This window comes from Thalassophryne amazonica, chromosome 22 (genome assembly GCF_902500255.1).
Source record: "Thalassophryne amazonica chromosome 22, fThaAma1.1, whole genome shotgun sequence".
In the NCBI taxonomy this organism is placed as follows: domain Eukaryota; kingdom Metazoa; phylum Chordata; class Actinopteri; order Batrachoidiformes; family Batrachoididae; genus Thalassophryne; species Thalassophryne amazonica.
The window spans coordinates 17,566,815-17,587,534 of NC_047124.1; the positions used below are offsets into that span (position 1 = coordinate 17,566,815).

Sequence of the window (20,720 nt, forward strand, 5' to 3'; positions counted from 1 at the left end):
TACTGTAATGTTGATGTGATGTTATCTTTCACGTTGATTTATTTTCAATTCTTTACAGTTCGCTATATATTTGGTTAGTGTTATACACTCTAAGAAATTACATTTATATTAAATTCATCTAATTTTGTTAACCAGTCTGATAAGATGTAAAATACAATAAGCAAATTGGAACAAATAGTTACAATTAATTGTATATATCCATTTAAAGAACCACTTCGTTTTTTGTTGGCAGTGGATAACATAACTCGATTAAGTAAATCTAGCTTCACGTTTTTAGATTTTTTTTATGTTCAGTTAACTCTGTATTCAGATAGAATTACACTGTGAATACTAACATTAAATTTAATAAGAAACCGCAAGTGGGATTAACTTAATTTTGATCACTCTGCCAAGAACACTTACATTTTATGAGGTATTCAGAATAATTAAGCTGCACTACTACCATTATGAAGTTCACTGAGTGTAATTTATTAGGACAATGAGTTTGCATACTTTTTTAAAAATAAAGTCAACTTGTTAGATTTTGCAGTTTATTCAGTTACCGTTATATTCTTTTAGCTATAATCAGATAGCTTTACAGTATATTTTGTTAGATTCAGTTAGTTTTAAGTTCTGTTAGCTTTATCTTCATTTAGTTTATATTTCTTCTTTCAGATAACATTATACTTTACTAATTCTTGATACAGTTTGTCATATTCAGCTAGTTTTACATTCAGATCGATGTATATTCAGTTAGCTTTACATTCTGATAGATTCATATACTGTACATTTAGTTTTATATGCCATTAGCTATATGTTTTGTGAGTTTTATATTTGGTTACCTTACATTAAGGAATTACACCAATTGAGACATTCTAAAACTTATTTCACATAATTCATAAAAATTTAATTTTAGGAATAGTCATATCATTGTTAAGATTTTCAAGACTAATAGAGGTAAAGAAGAAAATTCAAAGAAAGAAAGTTCTTGAAACTGAATGTATTTATTATGTATGACATAAATACATCAATACTTTAAAAAAGAAATAAATAAAAATGACACATACAGCAGTAATGTTACAACCAGGCCTGCAGGGGGCAGCGGTTTTATGTTTTTTATGTCTGAGAAGCCTGGTTTTACAATGTGAAATTATTACACGTAAAGAAAAAAAATATATCTGTTTGTTGGCATGAATCAAAAGAATTCAACAACAAATGGAACCCATAAAAAAGTTCCAGTTGTCCTAAATGTCAATCTGACTCATTGCTTTTTGATAGTTTTGTGATTTTTTTATTCAGTATATTTTATGTTTAATTTTGCTGTATCACTCACTCATCACTCATCTTCAACCGTTTAATTATTTATTTAAATGGTCATCATAAAGTATCCAGATCTATGGAAACCCAAACAGGTTGCTTTGTTGGCAGTCTAGTAGTAGATTTAAAATGATGGTAAATCACAAAATAATTTGTCTACAAAATCATACAGTACATGATGGGAAAATATTAAGGTGATTTACATCGTGATGATGAAGACTTAGTCTTACTAACGACTTAGAATTGCATAATTATGTATTATGTATTATGTATGTATGACTTACTAATTATGCAGTATCTTGAAACTATGACTTTAGTAATTGTCTCATAACTGACTTAGTCTTACTGATGACATAGTATTTTCTAACAATGACATAGTCTTACTAATAACAGAATAACTGCATAATTATTTAATTACTTGATTATTGATTATTATTTAATTATTCTTACTCATTTGATAACTATAACTTATTCTTGCTCATGGCTTAGATTATCTTAACTTTGACTTAATCTTAGTAATTATTATCTTGCAACTGACTTAGTATTGCTAATGACTTAGTATCTCAAAGTGACTTTGTCTTAAGAATAATTTAGAATTTCTGCACAATTATTTAATTATTAATTACTTATCATATATGCCTTAATGACTTAGTATATCCTAAATACAACGTAGTTTCACTAATTACTTAGAACATTACATAATTACGTAACTACTTAATATCTTATTACTTATTCTCATGCATCTCATAACTATGACATATTCTTACTCATGACTTAGATTCTCTTATCTATAAGGTAGCCATAGTAATTATTATATTGTAGCTGACTTATCATTACTAATGGCTTAGTATCTCGTAACTATGACATAGTCTTACTGATTACTTACAATTGCTGCATAATTATGTAATTACCAATTACTTAGCATGTATGGCATAATGACTTAGTATCTCTTAACTATAGCTTAGTCTTATTAATAACCTAGTTGTGCAATTATTCATTACTGAGCATTAAACATGTATGACTTATTTGCTCCCTATGACTTAGTCTTACTAATTACATACATAGTATCTCATGCTATGACTTAATGATTTAGTATAAAACTAAGTCCCTATAGGCTGCTCCCTTGTTTACACTCCAGGTTGACACAGCAGTTCCGATGTTGATTTACATGTTGAATTGGCACGTTTTACGCTGGATGCCCTTCCTGACAAAACGCAACATTACATGGAGAAACCAACAGGGCTGGGGTTTGAACCAGGAACCTTCTGCACTGAAACTAAGCACACTAACCACTTGGCCACCACCCATACTTACTAATGAATTATTATAGATGCTTAATGATGTAATTACTTATTACTTGGCATCTTATATCTATGACTTATTTTTCCTCATGACTTAGAATGACTAATGACATAGTAACTTGGTAGCATGTATGACTTAATGACTTAGAATCTCCTAACTACATGTTCGTCTTACTAATGACTTAGTATAGTTGCATATGTTTATTTGACCTATCATGTAGTTAATTAAAACGTAAAGTTATTGACTCTCTATGCATCCAAAACAACTTGCTTGCGTCACGCCGACGCTGTAGTGACGAAATGTTCCAGGCCACGCCTCCTATCTTACCTTTCTTCTTCCACTCTCCAACCAACTCTCCTCAGGACCACGAGGATACAGCCACAAGTTCATCTGTCTGTCCGGTTCTGAGTGGAACTAAAGTGAGAGGAGTTTAATTTAAACAACAAAAAAAAGAAGAAAGTCATTAAATAACTCCTCAGCAGCTCCGTTCTCTCTCTGTCTGTGTGTGTTTTTTTTCCCGTATGTTGCGAAAGCAGAGCGACCATGACTATAACCTGCGTAGTATGAACAGCCTGATGGGCGAGCGGTGGAAGAAAGTCAACGACGGAGGAGAGCGGAGTCTCATCAAAACTCCGTCCAGCGGCAGCCAGGCAGCCGCCGCTCCGTCCACCTCCTCCGGAGCCGCAGTCTCCTCTTCTTCTTCCACCGGCGACTTGGAGAGAGCCGCCCGCAAACAGTTCCAGCAAGATGTCACGCCGGGCTTCGTCTACGTGCTGGCGGCTTTCTCCGCGCTGGGCGGCTTCCTGTTCGGCTACGACACCGGGGTGATCTCCGGAGCGATGCTGCTCCTCAAGAAGGAGCTGGACTTAAGCGCCCTGTGGCAGGAGGTTCTCATATCAAGTACTGTGGCTGCGGCCGCCCTGTCCGCGTTGCTGGGCGGCTTCCTGAACGGACTGTTCGGCCGGAGGGTGTGCATTCTGCTGGCCAGCTTCTTCTTCACCGTCGGCGGGATCGTGCTGAGCACAGCCCCCGGCAAGGAGGTGCTTCTAGCGGGGAGGCTTATCGTAGGAGTGGGGCTCGGTAAGATGTGTTTTAAATATGCTCAGTGTGTCCATGAAAGGCTCTTAGAGGTGTGAGCTGGAGTTTACATCTTGTTGCATGTTGGATTAAGTGTTGTGCAAAATTGTTAGTCTGGGGTTCATAATCTGTGGAAGTATGTAAAAAGTAGAGGTGGGTGGATCGATCCTAATATCGATAATATCGATACCAACACTGGTATTGATATTGAACGATCCTCGTGTAAAACGATCAATACTCAAGCTTTTTTCCCTCTCCTGCATGCACTGACTGCTGCGCATGCAGATTCATCAAAGTCTACTCTCTGTAAGAGCAGCACTGTGTCACAGCACGGAGCAGCACACCCTTGTATTGTGGTTTGTCAGCCCTCTACCTCAGGAGTTTTTGTTTTAAGTTGTAAGTGATAATATTTAAACAAAAATGTTGATTGTGATAATAAAGTATTTTGTTGTCACGTACAATGTTTGGCGAAAGTCTATCCTAGGTCTTTTGGATCCTTTGGCTCTATGAAGCTTAAATATGAAAAAGTATCTGTATCGATATTGGCGATACTGGGCCTGTATTTACTTGGTATCGGATCAATACCAAAATTCCCGGTATCGCCCACCTCTAGTAAAAAGTATCCTATTACAGGGGTGGATCCAGATTCAGGTGGGGGGTGGGGGGTGATTTGGTGGGCATGATGGAGGGCCTGAGGGCACATCCCTCTGGAAAATTTTATAAATCTTCAGCCTTTTTTCCTACATTCCAGGGTAATCTGAGAAGCTCAATATGGGCTCCCGTCATCATTTTTAATGCACATTTTTTTTCAGGGGGAAAAAAGGGGAAAGGGAAGAGGTTGCAACCCTGTCATCTCTCCTGCCTCCCCAACATCCACCACTGTTATAAACAAGCATCCCATTTTAGACACGCCCACTGAGCTAGTCTGCACAATCTCACAATCTAGGCCTTTTCCACCAACAGAAAACTGGTTCTTGAACCGTTGTAGTTCAGGGTTATTTGAACCTTGGTGCTATCCAGTGAACCGATCCACGTTTCTACCAGTTTTGAGCTGAAGCTCTGCTATTAAAGATGTCATCAAAGCAGGGGCAAGGTTTGTACTAGGGAACCACCTGTATTTATTCATATAAATTTCAACCAGGTTTTCAAGTGAAAACAAAATGGTTTAGGATTGACTGAAATTATCTTAATGGGTCAAAATTTGGTGTGTGAACCAGATTGGAGCACGTTTAGTGCGGGTGGAAATGGCCTAATGTGTGACACACCCACACTTGGGACGTGCTGCCCCTCCCTTTGGGGTTGGGGTGGGGCAGCGCATTGGCAAGGAGCAGCTTGTTTCCACTTAAAGTGACAGCAACAGGTGATTTCTGTATGTGCTTTTACATTATCATGGTGTAGCACTCTGTGCGCCACATCTTTACCAGGGCTTGTACTTGCACAAATTATCGCTGTCTATAAATCAAGCCACCTTACACTGTAGCGGATGACAATACTTGGCCGTTTGGCTGGAATAATCCAAATGTTGATTATAAAAACTATTGGTGGCCACTAGGCCTACACTTTGGAAGTGAAAGAAACTGACAAACAGCCAGTATGTAACACCAAACACACCTGCTCCTGATTTCCATCATGCTTGTGATGATAACCTTTTTCCCTGCAACAAGCCGAGACACGTCCGAGTGACCGACAAGTGCATGGTACATTCAAAAGCAAAAAAAAAAAAAAAAAAAAAAGTGTTTGTCTTTTGTTGTGGTGCATCAAAATACACCACATTTTAATCAGTTTATCCTCATTATATTTACTTTTTTTTTTTACAGTAAACCATCTGCCTTTTGAAACTGTCTCAACAAGGCTCTATAAAAAACATGAGATTATCATCCTTGACATAAAAAAGTGGTGAGGGCGGGCGGATTTTTCTTTTTTTCTTAGAAACGGGTACATTCAACGTAATTTCATACCTGACAAGCGGAACATACAACACCTGCATATAAAGTGAGGAACTGAAAAGATCAAATATTTTTTAAATAAATCTTGTTTCCATGTTGAAAACAGTCAGTGTATTGCACGCTAGTAGCGTGATAAACGTGTACATACTGTGTGTGAGTGACAAGGAGCGACTGACTGTGATTGTCAATGACCGCCTTTGGCCAAAGTATACGCGCCACCTTGCGGATGTGCCAGTTCTCGCACCAGCTATACCGGCGTCAATTAAATTTGTCAAAAATAAATAAATAAATATACGCAGGCCGATTTTGGCATGTGGGCGGGGTAAACTATTTATTTAATTTTTTTAATGGGGCCTAATTCCCCCATTCCAAGAGACAATAACCAGCCAGTGACCACCAGGTTATTTGACTTTGAGATTCATTGTCTATGCATAAACAAAGTTCTATCAAGACAGACAAATTCATTCAATCATAAGAGTTTAAAAGATCAAATTTCTGGTTCAGTGGAAACCATTGAAATTATCTTCCCGTACTAATGATAGATTTGTTTGATTGATTTCTGTATGGGCATCTTCTTTGTCCTTTCTCTCTTCTTGTCAGACAGTTGAGTAGCCGGGTTTGATTTGTTTGTTTCTCCTCTCTCCATGGCTGCCATTCGTCATTACGCACAGCTACTAATTACACAGCATGACCATTTGCCTGCTAATCCCAGTGGCTGTCACACAACCCACTGTCTATCATCATCATTACGCTTATTGGAGTTGGTTATCTTGGAATGAGTGATGAAGGGGGAAATTAACTTTAGATGATATTAAAGTGGAGGTCATGGCATAACCCCCAATGGAAGCTGAGATGCAGCAGAAGAACATTTCTTCATCTCAGTGAGGTCACCACCTTTAGACACGGTTGTCAGGGTTGCACTTCTGATTATCTTGCACTTTTTTTTAAGAACTTCTTTTATATCATTCCTCCCGCTGCTTCTTCTGTCACTCTGCTTGCTTTTGCATGCAACATGCCTTTTTTCATTACGGTTCAATTTACCTCAGATTTATTTATTGCAGCTGCTATTACTCATGAGTCACAGCCACTTCAGATAAAACTCCAGGCAGAGCGCCACGGCGATGGCACTTTGTCCACCGCCTCCTTAGAGAGTAGTGAGCGCTCTATACAGTGATGCATGGAGGAACTGTGGATCATTTGCAACTGCCGAGCCGAACGCTTCGAAAGGAAAGGAAGCTTAATTCTTTAGTAATCGTCGTCATCACTTCCACTGCAAGCGGAAGACTTTTACTCTGAGGTTAACATGTGAAGCAGGATTTAACTCTTGTGCTTTTATCCCCTGTATTTCAATCTATCTTGCAAAAAATGTGGTGCAGTTTGGACTTTTGCTACATCATATGTAAATTTTCCATACATATAATTACCATATAACTGTTTATTCATGCTCAGGAGTTGGGAGAAATTTGTAATTTATTTCTAATTTAGGTAACTGCTAATGAAAAAGCACTTGCAAACCCATTTTGGGTACATCCAAACACATTTTGCTGTTTAAGCAGCGTTGCATACTGGCACAAAGCTGGGAGTGCACAAAAGGATTGGGGTCACTGTGTTCATTACTCATTGGCGTTTTGTAGTCACTCAGAGAGGCACCTGTCCTTCATTTTAAACATGAGTGTGCTCGGCGTTGAGCACTCCAGTGTCATGGAAGCAGATGCAAGTGAAAGGATTTCTGGCACTTAACAAATTAACTCCAACCTGAGTGCACAGTGAAGAGCCAACAAAGCTCCCCGAGGTGAAGCCTGAAGCAGGGTGAGGGTTTTTTTTTCCCCCTTGAATACTTATTCTTATTTTGTTTGTTTCTTTTTGTTGTGTATTTTGAGCAATCTGTCAGAGAAAGAGAGAGATGTCTTGTAATATTATTTTACTCCCCCTGCTGCTTTTTCACCCCTTTACCTCCAGTGCAGCTCATATAGCTCAGTGGGATAAGGAGGTGGACTACCAATATGTAGACCTGGGTTTGATGCTACCCATCTGTGTCTTTAGACAAGCCACTTCATCTGCATTGTCCCAGTCCATCCAACAGTAATGGGTACTGGACTTTGTTGCAAAAGTCCAGGGGGAGTTGTAGAGTCTTACATGCTTAACGCTCAGGAATCCAGGGATATGCACTGGTGCCAATGGGCTTAGTAGGATCTGTAGAGGACTTCTTATAATTCTTTACCCGCAGTGGCCATAGGTGATTGCTGATGATATGTGCAGGCAAGCAGAGTGTACATACATTGTTAACCTGCTTATGTAATTATTCCAACTGAGTGTACATTTACACAATGTCACAACTTCATTGGAATTGGGGTTGTAATATTTATATGATTGCCGGCCGTTTGCTTTGCATTTCTGAAGCGAACATGCCAAACAGGTCATTGGTGCTGTATGTCAAACCACCAAGGTTTGCCTCATTTTTCATAACCTGTGGTGTTTTTGGTCGTGCCGTTGCTGCTGAGCTGACCTTTTTCTGAATGCACAGGTTGTTGGGATACATTACTTTGCAAGTTTGAACAGACAAACGGACACATTCTTACAACTTACCATTTAGCAGGTTGTCTTAAAGTGCATTATTGAGGAAAAAAATACTTAATTTAGATAATACAGATATCTGATGTTCTATGGGTTATTTTTGCAATTAAGTGCACTTTTCCTGAGAATCATCTTATATTTCCCTGAAAACCCAGAGACAACCCCAGCAGTGGTTTCTCTTCTTGACTGCACGGAAACCCACAAAGCCATCTGCACAGCGTCTGCATAATCAGGATTTCTCTGCAAGTGTCGAGCACTTGAGCAGTTGTTTTGTCCTTGCAAATGGGGATGAAGGGCCTGTATTAAAATCTTTTCCTTAATTACACTGTGGGAAGATCTAATTATTACCTGGAGGTCTGCTAATTGAGTGGTTGGTTTATATAATTAAGTCTCATTGTTGTTATAAGTAGATGGAAGCGTAGTGTACTTTAATGTGTAGCCTACTGCAGACATGTAGCATATCATTGTTGTAATGGGGAAAATCATATTTCAAAAACGTTAATGTTAAGAGGAGAGTTTTATTAAAAAAGAAGACTTGAAAGTTCAGCTACAATGTGCCAGAAGGTACATTTGAGATGCAAGCCTAGATTTCATGTTTTGGTGAAAGAAAATCCTTGCCTATACCACTTCATCATGATGCTGTATAACTGGGGATACAAGTAGGGGGTACTGTGCACAATTTCTCCAATCACAGCCAGAGAAGCCTTCTGGGTTGTCTGGGTGTCTTGGTGGCTTTCCTCACTCTTATCCTTCTTGCACAGCCACTCAGTTTTTAACTGTCTACTCCACACAGATTTACCATAGAGTGCCATACTGTTTGTATTTCTTCATAACTGATGTAAATAAAATTTAAGATGTATTCAGTGACTTGGAAATATAACTGTATCCATCCCCTGACTTGTCTGAAGAAAACTGGCAATTAAACTGATTATTTGCAGTTATTATACCAAAGGGGCTGATTACTTATGCAACCCATCATCTTGGCTTTTACATTTTTAATTAATTTATATCAAGTTGTAGAGATTTACTTTCAGTTTGAGTCTAAGGGCCCTGTCCCACTGGGGAGAGGATTAATTGCGCATGAATTGTGTATACAAATTGTGTGCGTTCATTGTCGTCCGCAACAAAAATGGCCAAAAATGACAAATGTCCCAGTATGAATTACGGATATATTAATAATATATAGCGAATATATGATGAACAATCATAGTTATATAACGCATGTAGTGAGGAAACTAATCTGACACATTGAGATTATCACGGCAGTATTACGGGTGTATTATGAATGCATCGTGCGCATGTTGCGCGTGCATGGCATCTGCATTGCGGTCATAAAAGAAGCGCACTCGCTCCTTTCGGCATCACTATTCACACCAACAATACAGCCTCTGGAACAAGTGCTGAACTTGGACAAGTTGATCACAGAGTGTTGTCATGCGAGGGTTAACTGTTCATGAGTTTGGGGAGCGGGAGGGGGGAAGCTGCTCGGGGTGTGAGACTGTGTTTTTTTTTTTTTTTTTTTGAGTGAGTTGTGGGTAAACAGCAACTCTTCCTTTTGTTGGTGTTAAATAAAAGTCCTGGATTGCAGCAGCTACGTCTTTGTGGATCTACACAGCTGGACCGGCACTGACTGGCAGGTATGTCGCTTTCTGCCACATATAGTAAATTGGGTTTACGTGACATGTTTGTTATGCATTCACAGATTGTCCGCAAATCGGCTGCAAAGCAGATGTAATAAAAACGCTTTATTCGTGGCCAATTTCTATGCATTCGCTACAACATATTTTAGTTTGTGATGTGGACATGATGGGCACACAATATATCTGTTTTACACACTGTCCCAGTCCGCTGCCAAGCTGCAAATCCCCAGCAGTTGCGGATATCAGCGGTTAACGGCAGATATACAGCGCATAGAGTGAGTATGTATTGTGTATGAATTGAGTAGATATGGAGTATGTGAGGCGGATATTATCCGCATCCAAATTTTTGAACAGCTCAAAAATCCTGACTGCGGACATGCGTGCCTCTGTGGTTGATCACGGGCGTGTTCGGATGCCGGCTGACTCATACAGGCATGTTACACGGATATTGCAGATGTTTGGCGAATATGGGCCAATTTTGTGCGCAGTCCATACGCAAATTTTCCTAAACGCGAGTGGGACAGGGCCCTAAGGAAGATAATTTAGAAATTTTACACTGAGAAGGCTGATTTACTTTTTGTATTTGAAATGCCAGAAACAAATTAAAATGTGTGAAATACCAAGGGGTATGAATACTCCAATTAAAAGGTAACAGCTAGGCTACACTTCAATCAAATTAATTTCAGCTCCACCGTGTCGGCATACACAGACAATATACAAAATAAAGTTGGTGTAGATGATAAAGTGCTGGAGTCATAATGAAATAAAACATATCAACACAAGCCTGCAGACAATTAAACCTGCATTGCCAAAATCCCTCTGCAACACTGTTACAATTTAAATGTGAAAGGATTCCTGCTACTTCCATCAGTGAATGCAATCACCACTGACTCGTGAAAATCAGCCACAAGCCTTTTTTCCCTCCCTCCACATTTTCAAGTGTCCTCTATTAGCCTGTAATTAGCTTCCTTCCATCACGCCCAGCTACTTAAAGATGTTCTGCCTGTCTCTTCACGACATCACAGTGATGGAGGACTGAGTGAAGTACTGTATGTTCCTCTTTCTCTGGAGAGTGAGTCAGTGCTGATCTTTGTGCTGAGCATCTCCAGGTTTCCTTCACACCAGAACACATCAGGGCCTGGAGCTGTCCGTGGTGCTGAATGGAGAGCACACACGTTTACAAGGGTTTCATCACAGCACGGGAAAACTGACTGAAATAGTTACCACTGAGACAAACTTAAAGTGGGGATCCTTAAATGTGCAGCCATAGATTTTAACTAGAAGGCACTCAGAGAGTGTATACCTCTGCCAACGCCACACACTGGATTCTGGATCCAAAACATGTTCGAGCTCATTCATATTCAACCGCTTGAAATTTAAAATAAAATCCATGATTTTCAAGGACATTATCCATCTGCTCACCAAATTTCAGCAACATGCTCTCACAACCTTTTGAGTTAAATATTGCTATGTGCCAAACATTCTTCTGCCTTACAAGTCCAGAATATATTACCGATCATATTCAAAACTGAATCACTTAGTTCCTGAAACATCATTTATCTGCTCACCAAATTTGAACTGAAATCTGTTCATTATTTTGAGACAAACAGACAAAAGCTGGTGAAAACATTACCTCCTTGGCAGAGGTAATTAAATTGGAAGCTTAACATAATGAAAACTCTGCGTTTTGTGTATTTAATAAGCAATCCTAAGTTATTTTTTAAACATTAATGATTCAAACAAAACTTCCAACAGCATCTAAAAATATGTAATTCCCAAAGTTCGGGCAGTGGCCCTCTTGTGAGCTGTAATGGTACTGCAAGAGGATCATGACGTCAGGAAAAATAAATGTTAAAAAAATGTTTGATTTTAAATTTTGTAATAAAGTTTAACATGACCTAAAAAGTAATCAGAAGTACTAATTTAAAAAAAGCCATGGGATTTAGTAAGTTTATCTGACCTACATGAAAATACTTCATATTAGTCTCATGTGTCAATCAAAATTGTGACTAAAAATTTGGGTGGGCCCCATTTAAAAAATAAAAATCCTGCAAACTGAGAAAATAAACACAATGCACAAACAAATATAAGCTTGGTGCATGTAACCATTTCATTTAATAACCTGTCGGCTGCAAATTCACACAGATGCATTGCAAAGCTTCACAGCGCGGACACACGAGTAACACAAATCTAGGTTTCTGTCCAGAGAATTTGAAGTGATGGACTGTTCAGTGTGTCACAGTACTCTATCATACTTTTGGGCTGCAGCCCATAAATGGTGACAGCCGAGTAAGATTACTTATTTTACTGATGATTTTGCACATAAGCCAGCTATAATTTCACATTTTATTATTGCCTTTTTGAGGCATGCATCCATCAGACAGTGTAAGTCCTCTGAGTATACATTTTGTGTGTATGTGTGTGTGTGTGTACTTCCATTGTGTTGTGGAGCTTTGCAAAAAGTCTACTTTTTGTGTGTTGTGTGAATTTGTGGCGGATATGCTGTCAAATAAACACATTATCAGTTTGTGTTCTGTGTTTGCAAGAGGTTTCTCACTTTGCCAGACCCTTTTTTATGTACCTCCCTATTCTTGAATTTATTATAGGTGTTTTATTTATTTTGTGACTTAATTTAGAAGTGTTGTGGCCTCTTTATGGGCTGCCGTACTTTTAAACAGACAAGCTTGCCATCCAACAGAAATCAAAGGTGACATTGACCATGAAAAGTTGTCCAAAAAGCTCCCAGTCTGAAATATAGTGTTCATTTCCAGACTGACAATAAAATGAAATGGACCATTTTATTTGCCTGTAATGGTTTTAGTTTAACTTGGCTCTAATATTTATTTCTGCTCCCCTCATGGAGCAATATGTGAAATGGAAATTATTCATTACTCAGAACATACTGTACATCAACACCAATGCGTACTTGAGAAGTCGGCATATGGGCCCTCTGTGGCAGAACGAGTCAAGCTGGTGATGCGTACAGTTTAGCTAAGAAAGATTAAAGCAGCATAACTAAAGAGTTCTGTCTGTGTGAGGCAAATACACACACACACACACACACACACACACACACTGATCCACGACAGCAGATACAGATCTTCAGGAGTGTGTTGTGCTAAGAGCTGAAATCTGTGTGTGCCTTACATACTCAGAATACAGAAAAAAGTAGATTTTGTTATTTTTGAGATCAGCATGGAGTCTGCGTAATGCTCACAGTTAAACACTCAGATGTTACAACAGCAGATAGTGGGTAGAGTGCAAATACACTATAAAATGTTTGCAAAACTTAAATTAAGCCATTTTTGGTAAATGCTGATTCTATAGTGAGCTTGTTTTTCTCTCTCTCTCTGGGTTCAGGTGTAGTTTTTGTAAAAATGCATAGAATGTTTGCAAATTTGCTTGTTTTCTCTTGCACAGTTCCAGTATGGTTCAAGTCACACGGGACTAGTTGAGAGTCCCAAAATATACGGAACATATGCACATATAATCTGCTCTGCTGTTACTTCATTTTCATGTCAGTCCTTACTTTGTCCAGTGTTGTTTAGTGCGTTAAGGTTTCTATACATTTCAGACATCAAAAATATGACACTACTTTGTATTTACGAGGTCTATTAGAAAAGAAACCGACCGTTTTATTTTTTTAAAAAACTATATGGATTTGATTCATATGTTTTTACGTCAGCCAAGCTTGAACCTTCGTGCGCATGCTTGAGTTTTTCCACCCCTGTCAGTGACGTCATTCACCTGTGAGCACGCCTTGTGGGAGGAGTGGTCCAGCCCCCTCATCGGAATTCCTTTGTCTGAGAAGTTGCTGGGAGACTGGCGCTGTGCTTCATCAAAATTTTTTCTAAAACTGTGAGGCACATCCGAGTGGACACCATTCAACAAATTAAGCTGGTTTTCGGTGAAAATTTTAACGGCTGATGAGAGATTTTGGATTGTTTCTATCGCTGTAAGGACTTCCCACAGAGCGGGACGTCGCGCAGCGCTCCGAGGCGACGTCGTCATCCTGTTTCAAGCTGAAAACCTCCAAATTTAAGCCTCTGTTGACCCAGGACGTCGTGAGAGAACAGAGAACTTTCAGAAGAGGTCGGAATCAGCAGTTTATCCGGACATTCCACTGTTAAAGGAGATTTTTGTAATGAAAGACGTGCGGACGGATTGGTGCGTCGGCTCGCAGCCAGCGCGGCGCGCCCGCCACAGGAAAAACACCTCCGTGTTGATAACCATTTGTAAAATCCAGGCGGCTTTTGGTGGCTTTCAGTTGAGTGAGTATCTGAGAAATTGTTTAACAGCAGGGCATGTTCCAACTTGTCCTTAAGGCTTCCAACGGAGGTGTTCTTCCTGTGGCGGGCGCGCCGCGCCGGCTACGAGCCGACGTGCCAATCCGTCCGCATGTCTTTCATTAAAAAAAATCTCCTTTAACAGTGGAATGTCTGGATAAACTGCTGATTCCGACCTCTTCTGAAAGTTCTCTGTTCTCTCACGACGTCCTGGGTCAACAGAGGCTTAAATTTGGAGGTTTTCAGCTTGAAACAGGATGACGACGTCGCCTCGGAGCGCTGCGCGACGTCCCGCTCTGTGGGAAGTCCTTACAGCGATAGAAACAATCCAAAATCTCTCATCAGCCGTTAAAATTTTCACCGAAAACCAGCTTAATTTGTCGAATGGTGTCCACTCGGATTTGCCTCACAGTTTTGGAAAAAATGTTGATGAAGCACAGCGCCAGTCTCTCAGCAACTTCTCCGACGAAGGAATTCCGACGAGGGGGCTGGACCACTCCTCCCACAAGGCGTGCTCACAGGCGAATGACGTCACCGACAGGCGTGAAAAAACTCTCGCATGCCCACGAGGGTTCAAGCTTGGCTGATGTAATCACACGTGATTCAAATCCATATGGTTTTTTAAAAAAATAATAAGGTCGGATACTTTTCTAATAGACCTCGTACAGCTGCGGGCCCTGGTTAATATTTGAAACATTTTTGGTTGAGGGGAAACCAGCTGGGACACGTGAGAATGTCAAGTCTGAAAATACTGCAGATCATGATGTACTAAAGGTGGACTGAAGGGGTGGTGGTGGGACAACAGTCTCACAAGGGTAGACAAGACCATGGGGTGGGGGGATCAAAGAGGACCTCAGATACTACTAAAGTCTAAAAGAAAGGAAGAGTGCACTCAAATAAACCCAAAGCTACCTCCAAAACACTTAACTAGAACAGCACTCAGGGGGTGCATTCCATACTCTCACGAGCGCCACTAGCTTATCTTATGGCAAGCTAAAAGTGGACATTCTTGTTTTGGCCAAACAGCTATACAGTTTTTTTATATTCTGTATTAGTTCATGGGTAAAAAACAAACAAACAAACAAAAAAAAGCGTTTTTTGGCACAAGAACGTGTATATCTTGTGTATTTTTTATGCTAAATGATCGTAAGTCAGTACTCACACTCATCCAGCAGCATCTTCTCATGTCAGAAAATTCAGCGCTGGGTCAGGCAAAAGTAGTCCGGCAAGCTATCCCACAATACCAAAATAGCAGAGATGTCGCTCCAACGAGAGCGGCACGCTGAGCAGGGTGAGTGCATTCCTCTGCCAACACTTGACTTGCTCTAACATGTCCCCATTCTCTTGTAAAACATTTTTGAAATAAGTTGACAAAATCCTGGATCCATTTCTCTATTTGGATCCAAACAAAGATAATCCTGTATACGAGGTCTGTCCAAAAAGTATCGGACCTTTTTATTTTTTGCAAAAACCATATGGATTTGAATCACGTGTGATTGCATCAGCCAAGCTTGAACCTTCGTGCGCATGCGTGAGTTTTTTCACGCCTGTTGGTTGCATCATTCGCCTGTGAGCAGGCTTTGTGTGAGCAGTGGTCCACCCCTCTCGTCGTTTTTTTATTGCGAATAAATGTCTGAATGATTTGGAGCTTTCCTGCATCAGTTTTTTTCCAGAAACTGTGAGAGACCTCCAGGTGGACACCGTTCGGAAAATTAATATGGCTTTCAGGGACAATTTTATGGGGATTACACAGATTAAGGAGTGATCCAGACGGTTTAAAGACTGCCCACAACTGCTGAGAGCGCGCCGCGCTCCGATCGACAGACTCAAACCCCGCTGAAACAACCAGATCATTTCCAACGTGAAGGCTTTGTTGATCAGGGACATCGTCTGACTTTCACAAAAAGGCAGAAGGCGTGGACATCAGCACTTTTTCGGCACATTCCACTGTTACAGGTTTTTTTTCATGGAAAGAAAAGCGGAGGGACGCGCCACGGAGCCATTCATTACGCAGCACAAAACCACCTCTGTGTTGGTCTCGGCTTTCAGGTGGATTTCAGACGGCTGTCGGTTGCTTTTCAGTCATGTGATTATCCGAGAAATTGAGCATGAGCTGGACATGCCCCAACATGTCCTGTGAGGCTTCATCACGGCGTTGCTTTGCGCCATGCGGCTCCACCGTGACGCGCGGAACTCCTCCGCATGTGTCTCAGTGTGCCGAAAAGTGCTGATGCCCACGTCTTTTCACAATTCCTGTGCTAGTCAGACGACATACCGGATCAAGACAGCGTCCAGTTTAGAAATGAACGGCACATTCCACTGTTACAGGAGTTTTTGTCATGGAAAGAGGAGCGGAGTTCCGCGTGTCGCGGTGGAGCCGCATGGCGCAAAGCAACGCCACAGGACATGTTGGGGCATGTCCAGCTCATGCCTCATGCTCAATTTCTCCGATAATCACACGACTGAAAAGCAACCGACAGTCGTCTGAAATCCACCTGAAAGCCGTCCTGTGAGACCAACACAGAGGTGGTTTTGTGCCGCGTAATGAACGGCTCCGTGGCGCGTCCCTCCGCTTTTCTTTCCATGAAAAAAACTCCTGTAACAGTGGAATGTGCCGAAAAAGTGCTGATGTCCACTCCTTCTGCCTTTTTGTGAAAGTCAGACGACGTCCCGGATCAACAAAGCCTTCCTGTCGATCGGCGCTCGGAGGCGGAGGGCTCTCAGCAGTTGTGGGCGGTCTTTAAACCGTCTGGATCACTCCTTAATCTGTGTAATCCCCATAAAATCGTCCTTGAAAGCCATATTAATTTTCCGAACGGTGTCCACCTGGAGGTCTCTCACAGTTTCTGGAAAAAAATTGATGCAGCAAAGCTCCAAATCGTTCAGACATTTATTCGCAATAAAAAACCGATGAGGGGGTGGACCGCTGCTCACACAAAGCCTGCTCACAGGCGAATGATGCAACCGACAGGCGTGAAAAAACTCACGCATGCGCATGAAGGTTCAAGCTTGGCTGATGCAATCACACGTGATTCAAATCCATATGGTTTTTGCAAAAAATAAAAAGGTCCGATACTTTTTGGACAGACCTCGTAAATACATATTTTGACCCACAAAATCTGTATTGTTATCTGGAGCCACACCAAATTGCACCTGTTCTGAGATATTAGCACTCTACATATGGTTAATATTAAAAAAAAAATCTGTACATTATCTTTTGAGACCTTCATGAGAGTGTTGACCAATTCCCTATCTTGTAACATTAAAGAACGTGGGGGAAAAATCCTTCCTGAATTGGATGTGCTCCAAAATATCATGAATTCCTCCTTGGCCCATTCCCCATCCTTCCACCAAGTTTCAAGAAAATCAGTTCAGTAGTTTTTACATAATCCTACTTAACAGCATGGATTGGACCAAGGCAGCCTTATTGCACAGTTATTATGATTAAAACTGTGTTTTGAAGAGTTCTTTACATTATCATCCTGTTGTGGCTGCTGGTTGGACATCCTATTCAGGTTGAGCCGTTTCTTTTACCAAACTGGGATAACGCTGCTTTCAATAACCAGTGAAATGGCACTGAATGTGAATGTTAAGCGGACTGTACCTATGAGCTTGACGCCTTTAGAATCCTCTGATTGAGCTCAACACTGTGGCTTGAGTTGGTTGGCATTGGCAGTGTGGAAAAGGGATAGATTTTAGTCCAACTCTTGGGTAGCGTCTCTCAGCAGGATCTCCAAAGCGTATGAATGGATTTCCATGAAACTGGCCAGACAGACTGGCTTCATGCCAGCAATCATTTGATTAGAGTCTGGCATTGATCTGAAGTTCACGTTTCCCCCATTAGTAGATTATCCTTTGTTATATGACTAAGATAAATATGTCAGTATGAAATCTCACGAGGTACGTTTGTGGTTTAGAAATCAACTTGAATGATAGTGTAAGAGATAGGAACGATATGTTTGGTACACCCCAAGGCCGCCCCTTGTCCCCCTGTGGTCACTGGAAGCCGCTCCTGTTTGTTTTTCCCATAATGCACTGGTGGAAGGAAGTAAAAGCTTTACATGTGTTCTGAAAAGAAGGTGGGGGGAGGAATCCTCGTCTCTCTTTGTTATTGATTTGTCTTTCCGGATCTACGACAGTGTGGTGGCGACTGTTCATTGAGTGCACTTGATTTCCCAGCAAGTGGTTGCCATAGCAACAGGTAGCCACGTAGTCATGGCGGCCACTGAGGGCAGGGCGGTGGCAGCTGGAAGGACGGGAGGGGGTATCCAGAGGAGTGGCAGACTATTAATAGAGCTTATCAGGAGCCAGCTGTGGAAAGCTGCGGTCACATGACACCTTGAATCCACACAGTGTTTGTTCTGTGTGGAAGAATTGTACATGTGAATGTGTACGTGTGTTGTTGTGATTATGTGTACTACTCCACTTGTGTTGTGGGCTATTAAGGGATGGTTTCTGTATCAAAGCAGTGCAAAACCCATTACCGACAGGTACGACGAGTGTTACTGTGGCTCGAGTTCACTCCAAACCTTCGTGATGATGTCAGGGTCAAAGGTTCTATTAAAAATTCCTTAAAAATGGAAATCAGTAATAATGATGCAAACCCACTGTTTGTAATGTTTTAACATTTTAAAATTTTAATGTGCAAAGTTGAGTTAACGGCCACATCCCCCAAATAATTCATTTTGGCAGTTTTACTTTTAGACAGAACCCATTCCTGATATTAGAGATATAAATATTGGGCTTTTTCATTCTATGTGGTTGAATGACAACAAACAAACTAGTTATTATGGTTTCCACCATCTGTTGTGCTTAATTATCACATTAAGGGGTAAACATACGTCTTAAAATCCAGTGGACGTTGATATTGTTTGGTGTTCAATACAGTCAAAACTATTCAGTTTATTAACCGAATTTGACCTTCGTCACCATTTTTACCCCATAACATTCTGTCACAGATAGTCCAAATTATTCCTTTTCGGAATCCTTATGATCAGACAAATATTATGGTAGAGTTTGTAATCTGATTGGAGGTTTTTTAAATTTTGAAACTTGTGTAATCCCTCATTGACCCTATCAGACTATAGCTGCCACCCTGGGATGGCTCTTATATCTTTTTCAAGTCTCTGATAGGTGACCAAAAAGCCATACCACCCTGAGTGGTAGTAGCCAAAATGTCTGTCCTATGAATTATAGTCTACTTTTTGAGAACTGCCTACTCCAGACAGATATACAATACAGTACCACACCGTTTGTATTTCTTAATGATTGATATAAATGAAGCCCAAGACGTCTTCAGTGATTTCGAAATGTTCATGTGTCCACCCCCTGACTTTTCTAAAAAAGCTGGTTGGCTGTAACAGTGATCATTTGTAAAATAATCCATTTAGTTTGTCTGTGACATTATGATGGCTCCCTGTCACAACAAACAGGTGAATCAATAAATTACTTACGAATGAGCAGGTGCCACAAAATGGGTGGGAGCTGTTTTGCCTAAATCAACCTTGTATTACCACTTTTCCTGAACAAAACAAATTAAATTTGTTTACTGGTTACAGTGCATCATAGCAAGTTAATAATCCTTTCAAGGCCCAGTCTAAGACCTGTTAAATACCTCCTCTGTCACTCTCCGTCTCTGCAGGTATCGCCTCTATGACAGTGCCCATGTACATCGCTGAAGCCTCTCCGCCGCACCTCAGGGGGCAGCTGGTGACCGTCAACATGCTTTTCATCACGGGTGGGCAGTTCAGTGCCAGCCTTATCGATGGCGCTTTCAGCTACCGAAAGCATGATGGGTGGAGGTCAGACACACACACCCATGCTACATTATGAGATGTTATCATATCGATAAGAAAAGTAATTATTATGATACAGAACATTGAAAAGCTCATTTAATATGCGGCGATGCGACTTCCATCTAAGCTGTTGTGTGAAGGTAAATACACAGTTTATTTAACAAAGAGATGCAATACAAAGTAACACAATTATTTAATTTCATCATGTTGTAGTGATTTGATTCCTCTGTCAGTTTAAAGGGCACAATTTTGGACATTTTAATGTAGGGAAATTTGATTTTTTGATTTTTTTTTATTTCATGTGATAAGAAGATTCTTATCACATGAAATGCCAGAGAAAGTCAATCAGCTCACCTTCTCATTCCAGATGCCAACACAGGCATGGATCATCCCTTAAGATTTACTGTGCAGGATTACTGCATGTTTAAAGGATACAGTACACTTCTTTTTATGGTATTTTTTTTTTTTTTGACAAATCTCCGTTTTAGGCCTACTCCTATTTAGTGTTAGATACCCCAAAACTCCACAGTGTTCAGTTGTAGCTATCCCAAAATCTATTTTTTGAAAGTCCTATGATGAGATAGATAATGTGACAGACTTTTCTACATACAGTAAAACTTGAATATCATGGATTCAGGTGTACCAGTGAAATTTGTCATAATCGAAATCCGCTATGTGTATAAATTGGAAAAAATCCGTTATATGTATGTAATGGATTAGTTACAGCCAGGAGGTGATGAACAATCTACGGGGAATCCCCAGCACCAACTAGGCTTAGATATGTCCTTGATTAAATGCCTGACC

The 20,720-nt window shown here is 40.5% G+C and overlaps 1 protein-coding gene across 1 annotated transcript in view; it reads left to right on the forward strand.

Annotated features, from left to right (window-relative positions):
* The first annotated feature begins 3,051 nt into the window (after positions 1–3,051).
* LOC117504256 (proton myo-inositol cotransporter-like) overlaps positions 3,052–20,720 on the forward strand; it is an 84,253-nt gene continuing 66,584 nt past the window's right edge. Inside the window, exons 1-2 of the mRNA XM_034163678.1 lie at positions 3,052–3,678; positions 19,763–19,922. Coding sequence (XP_034019569.1) covers positions 3,120–3,678; positions 19,763–19,922 — 719 coding nt within the window. The 5' untranslated portion in view covers positions 3,052–3,119. The remainder of the gene's footprint in view (positions 3,679–19,762; positions 19,923–20,720) is intronic.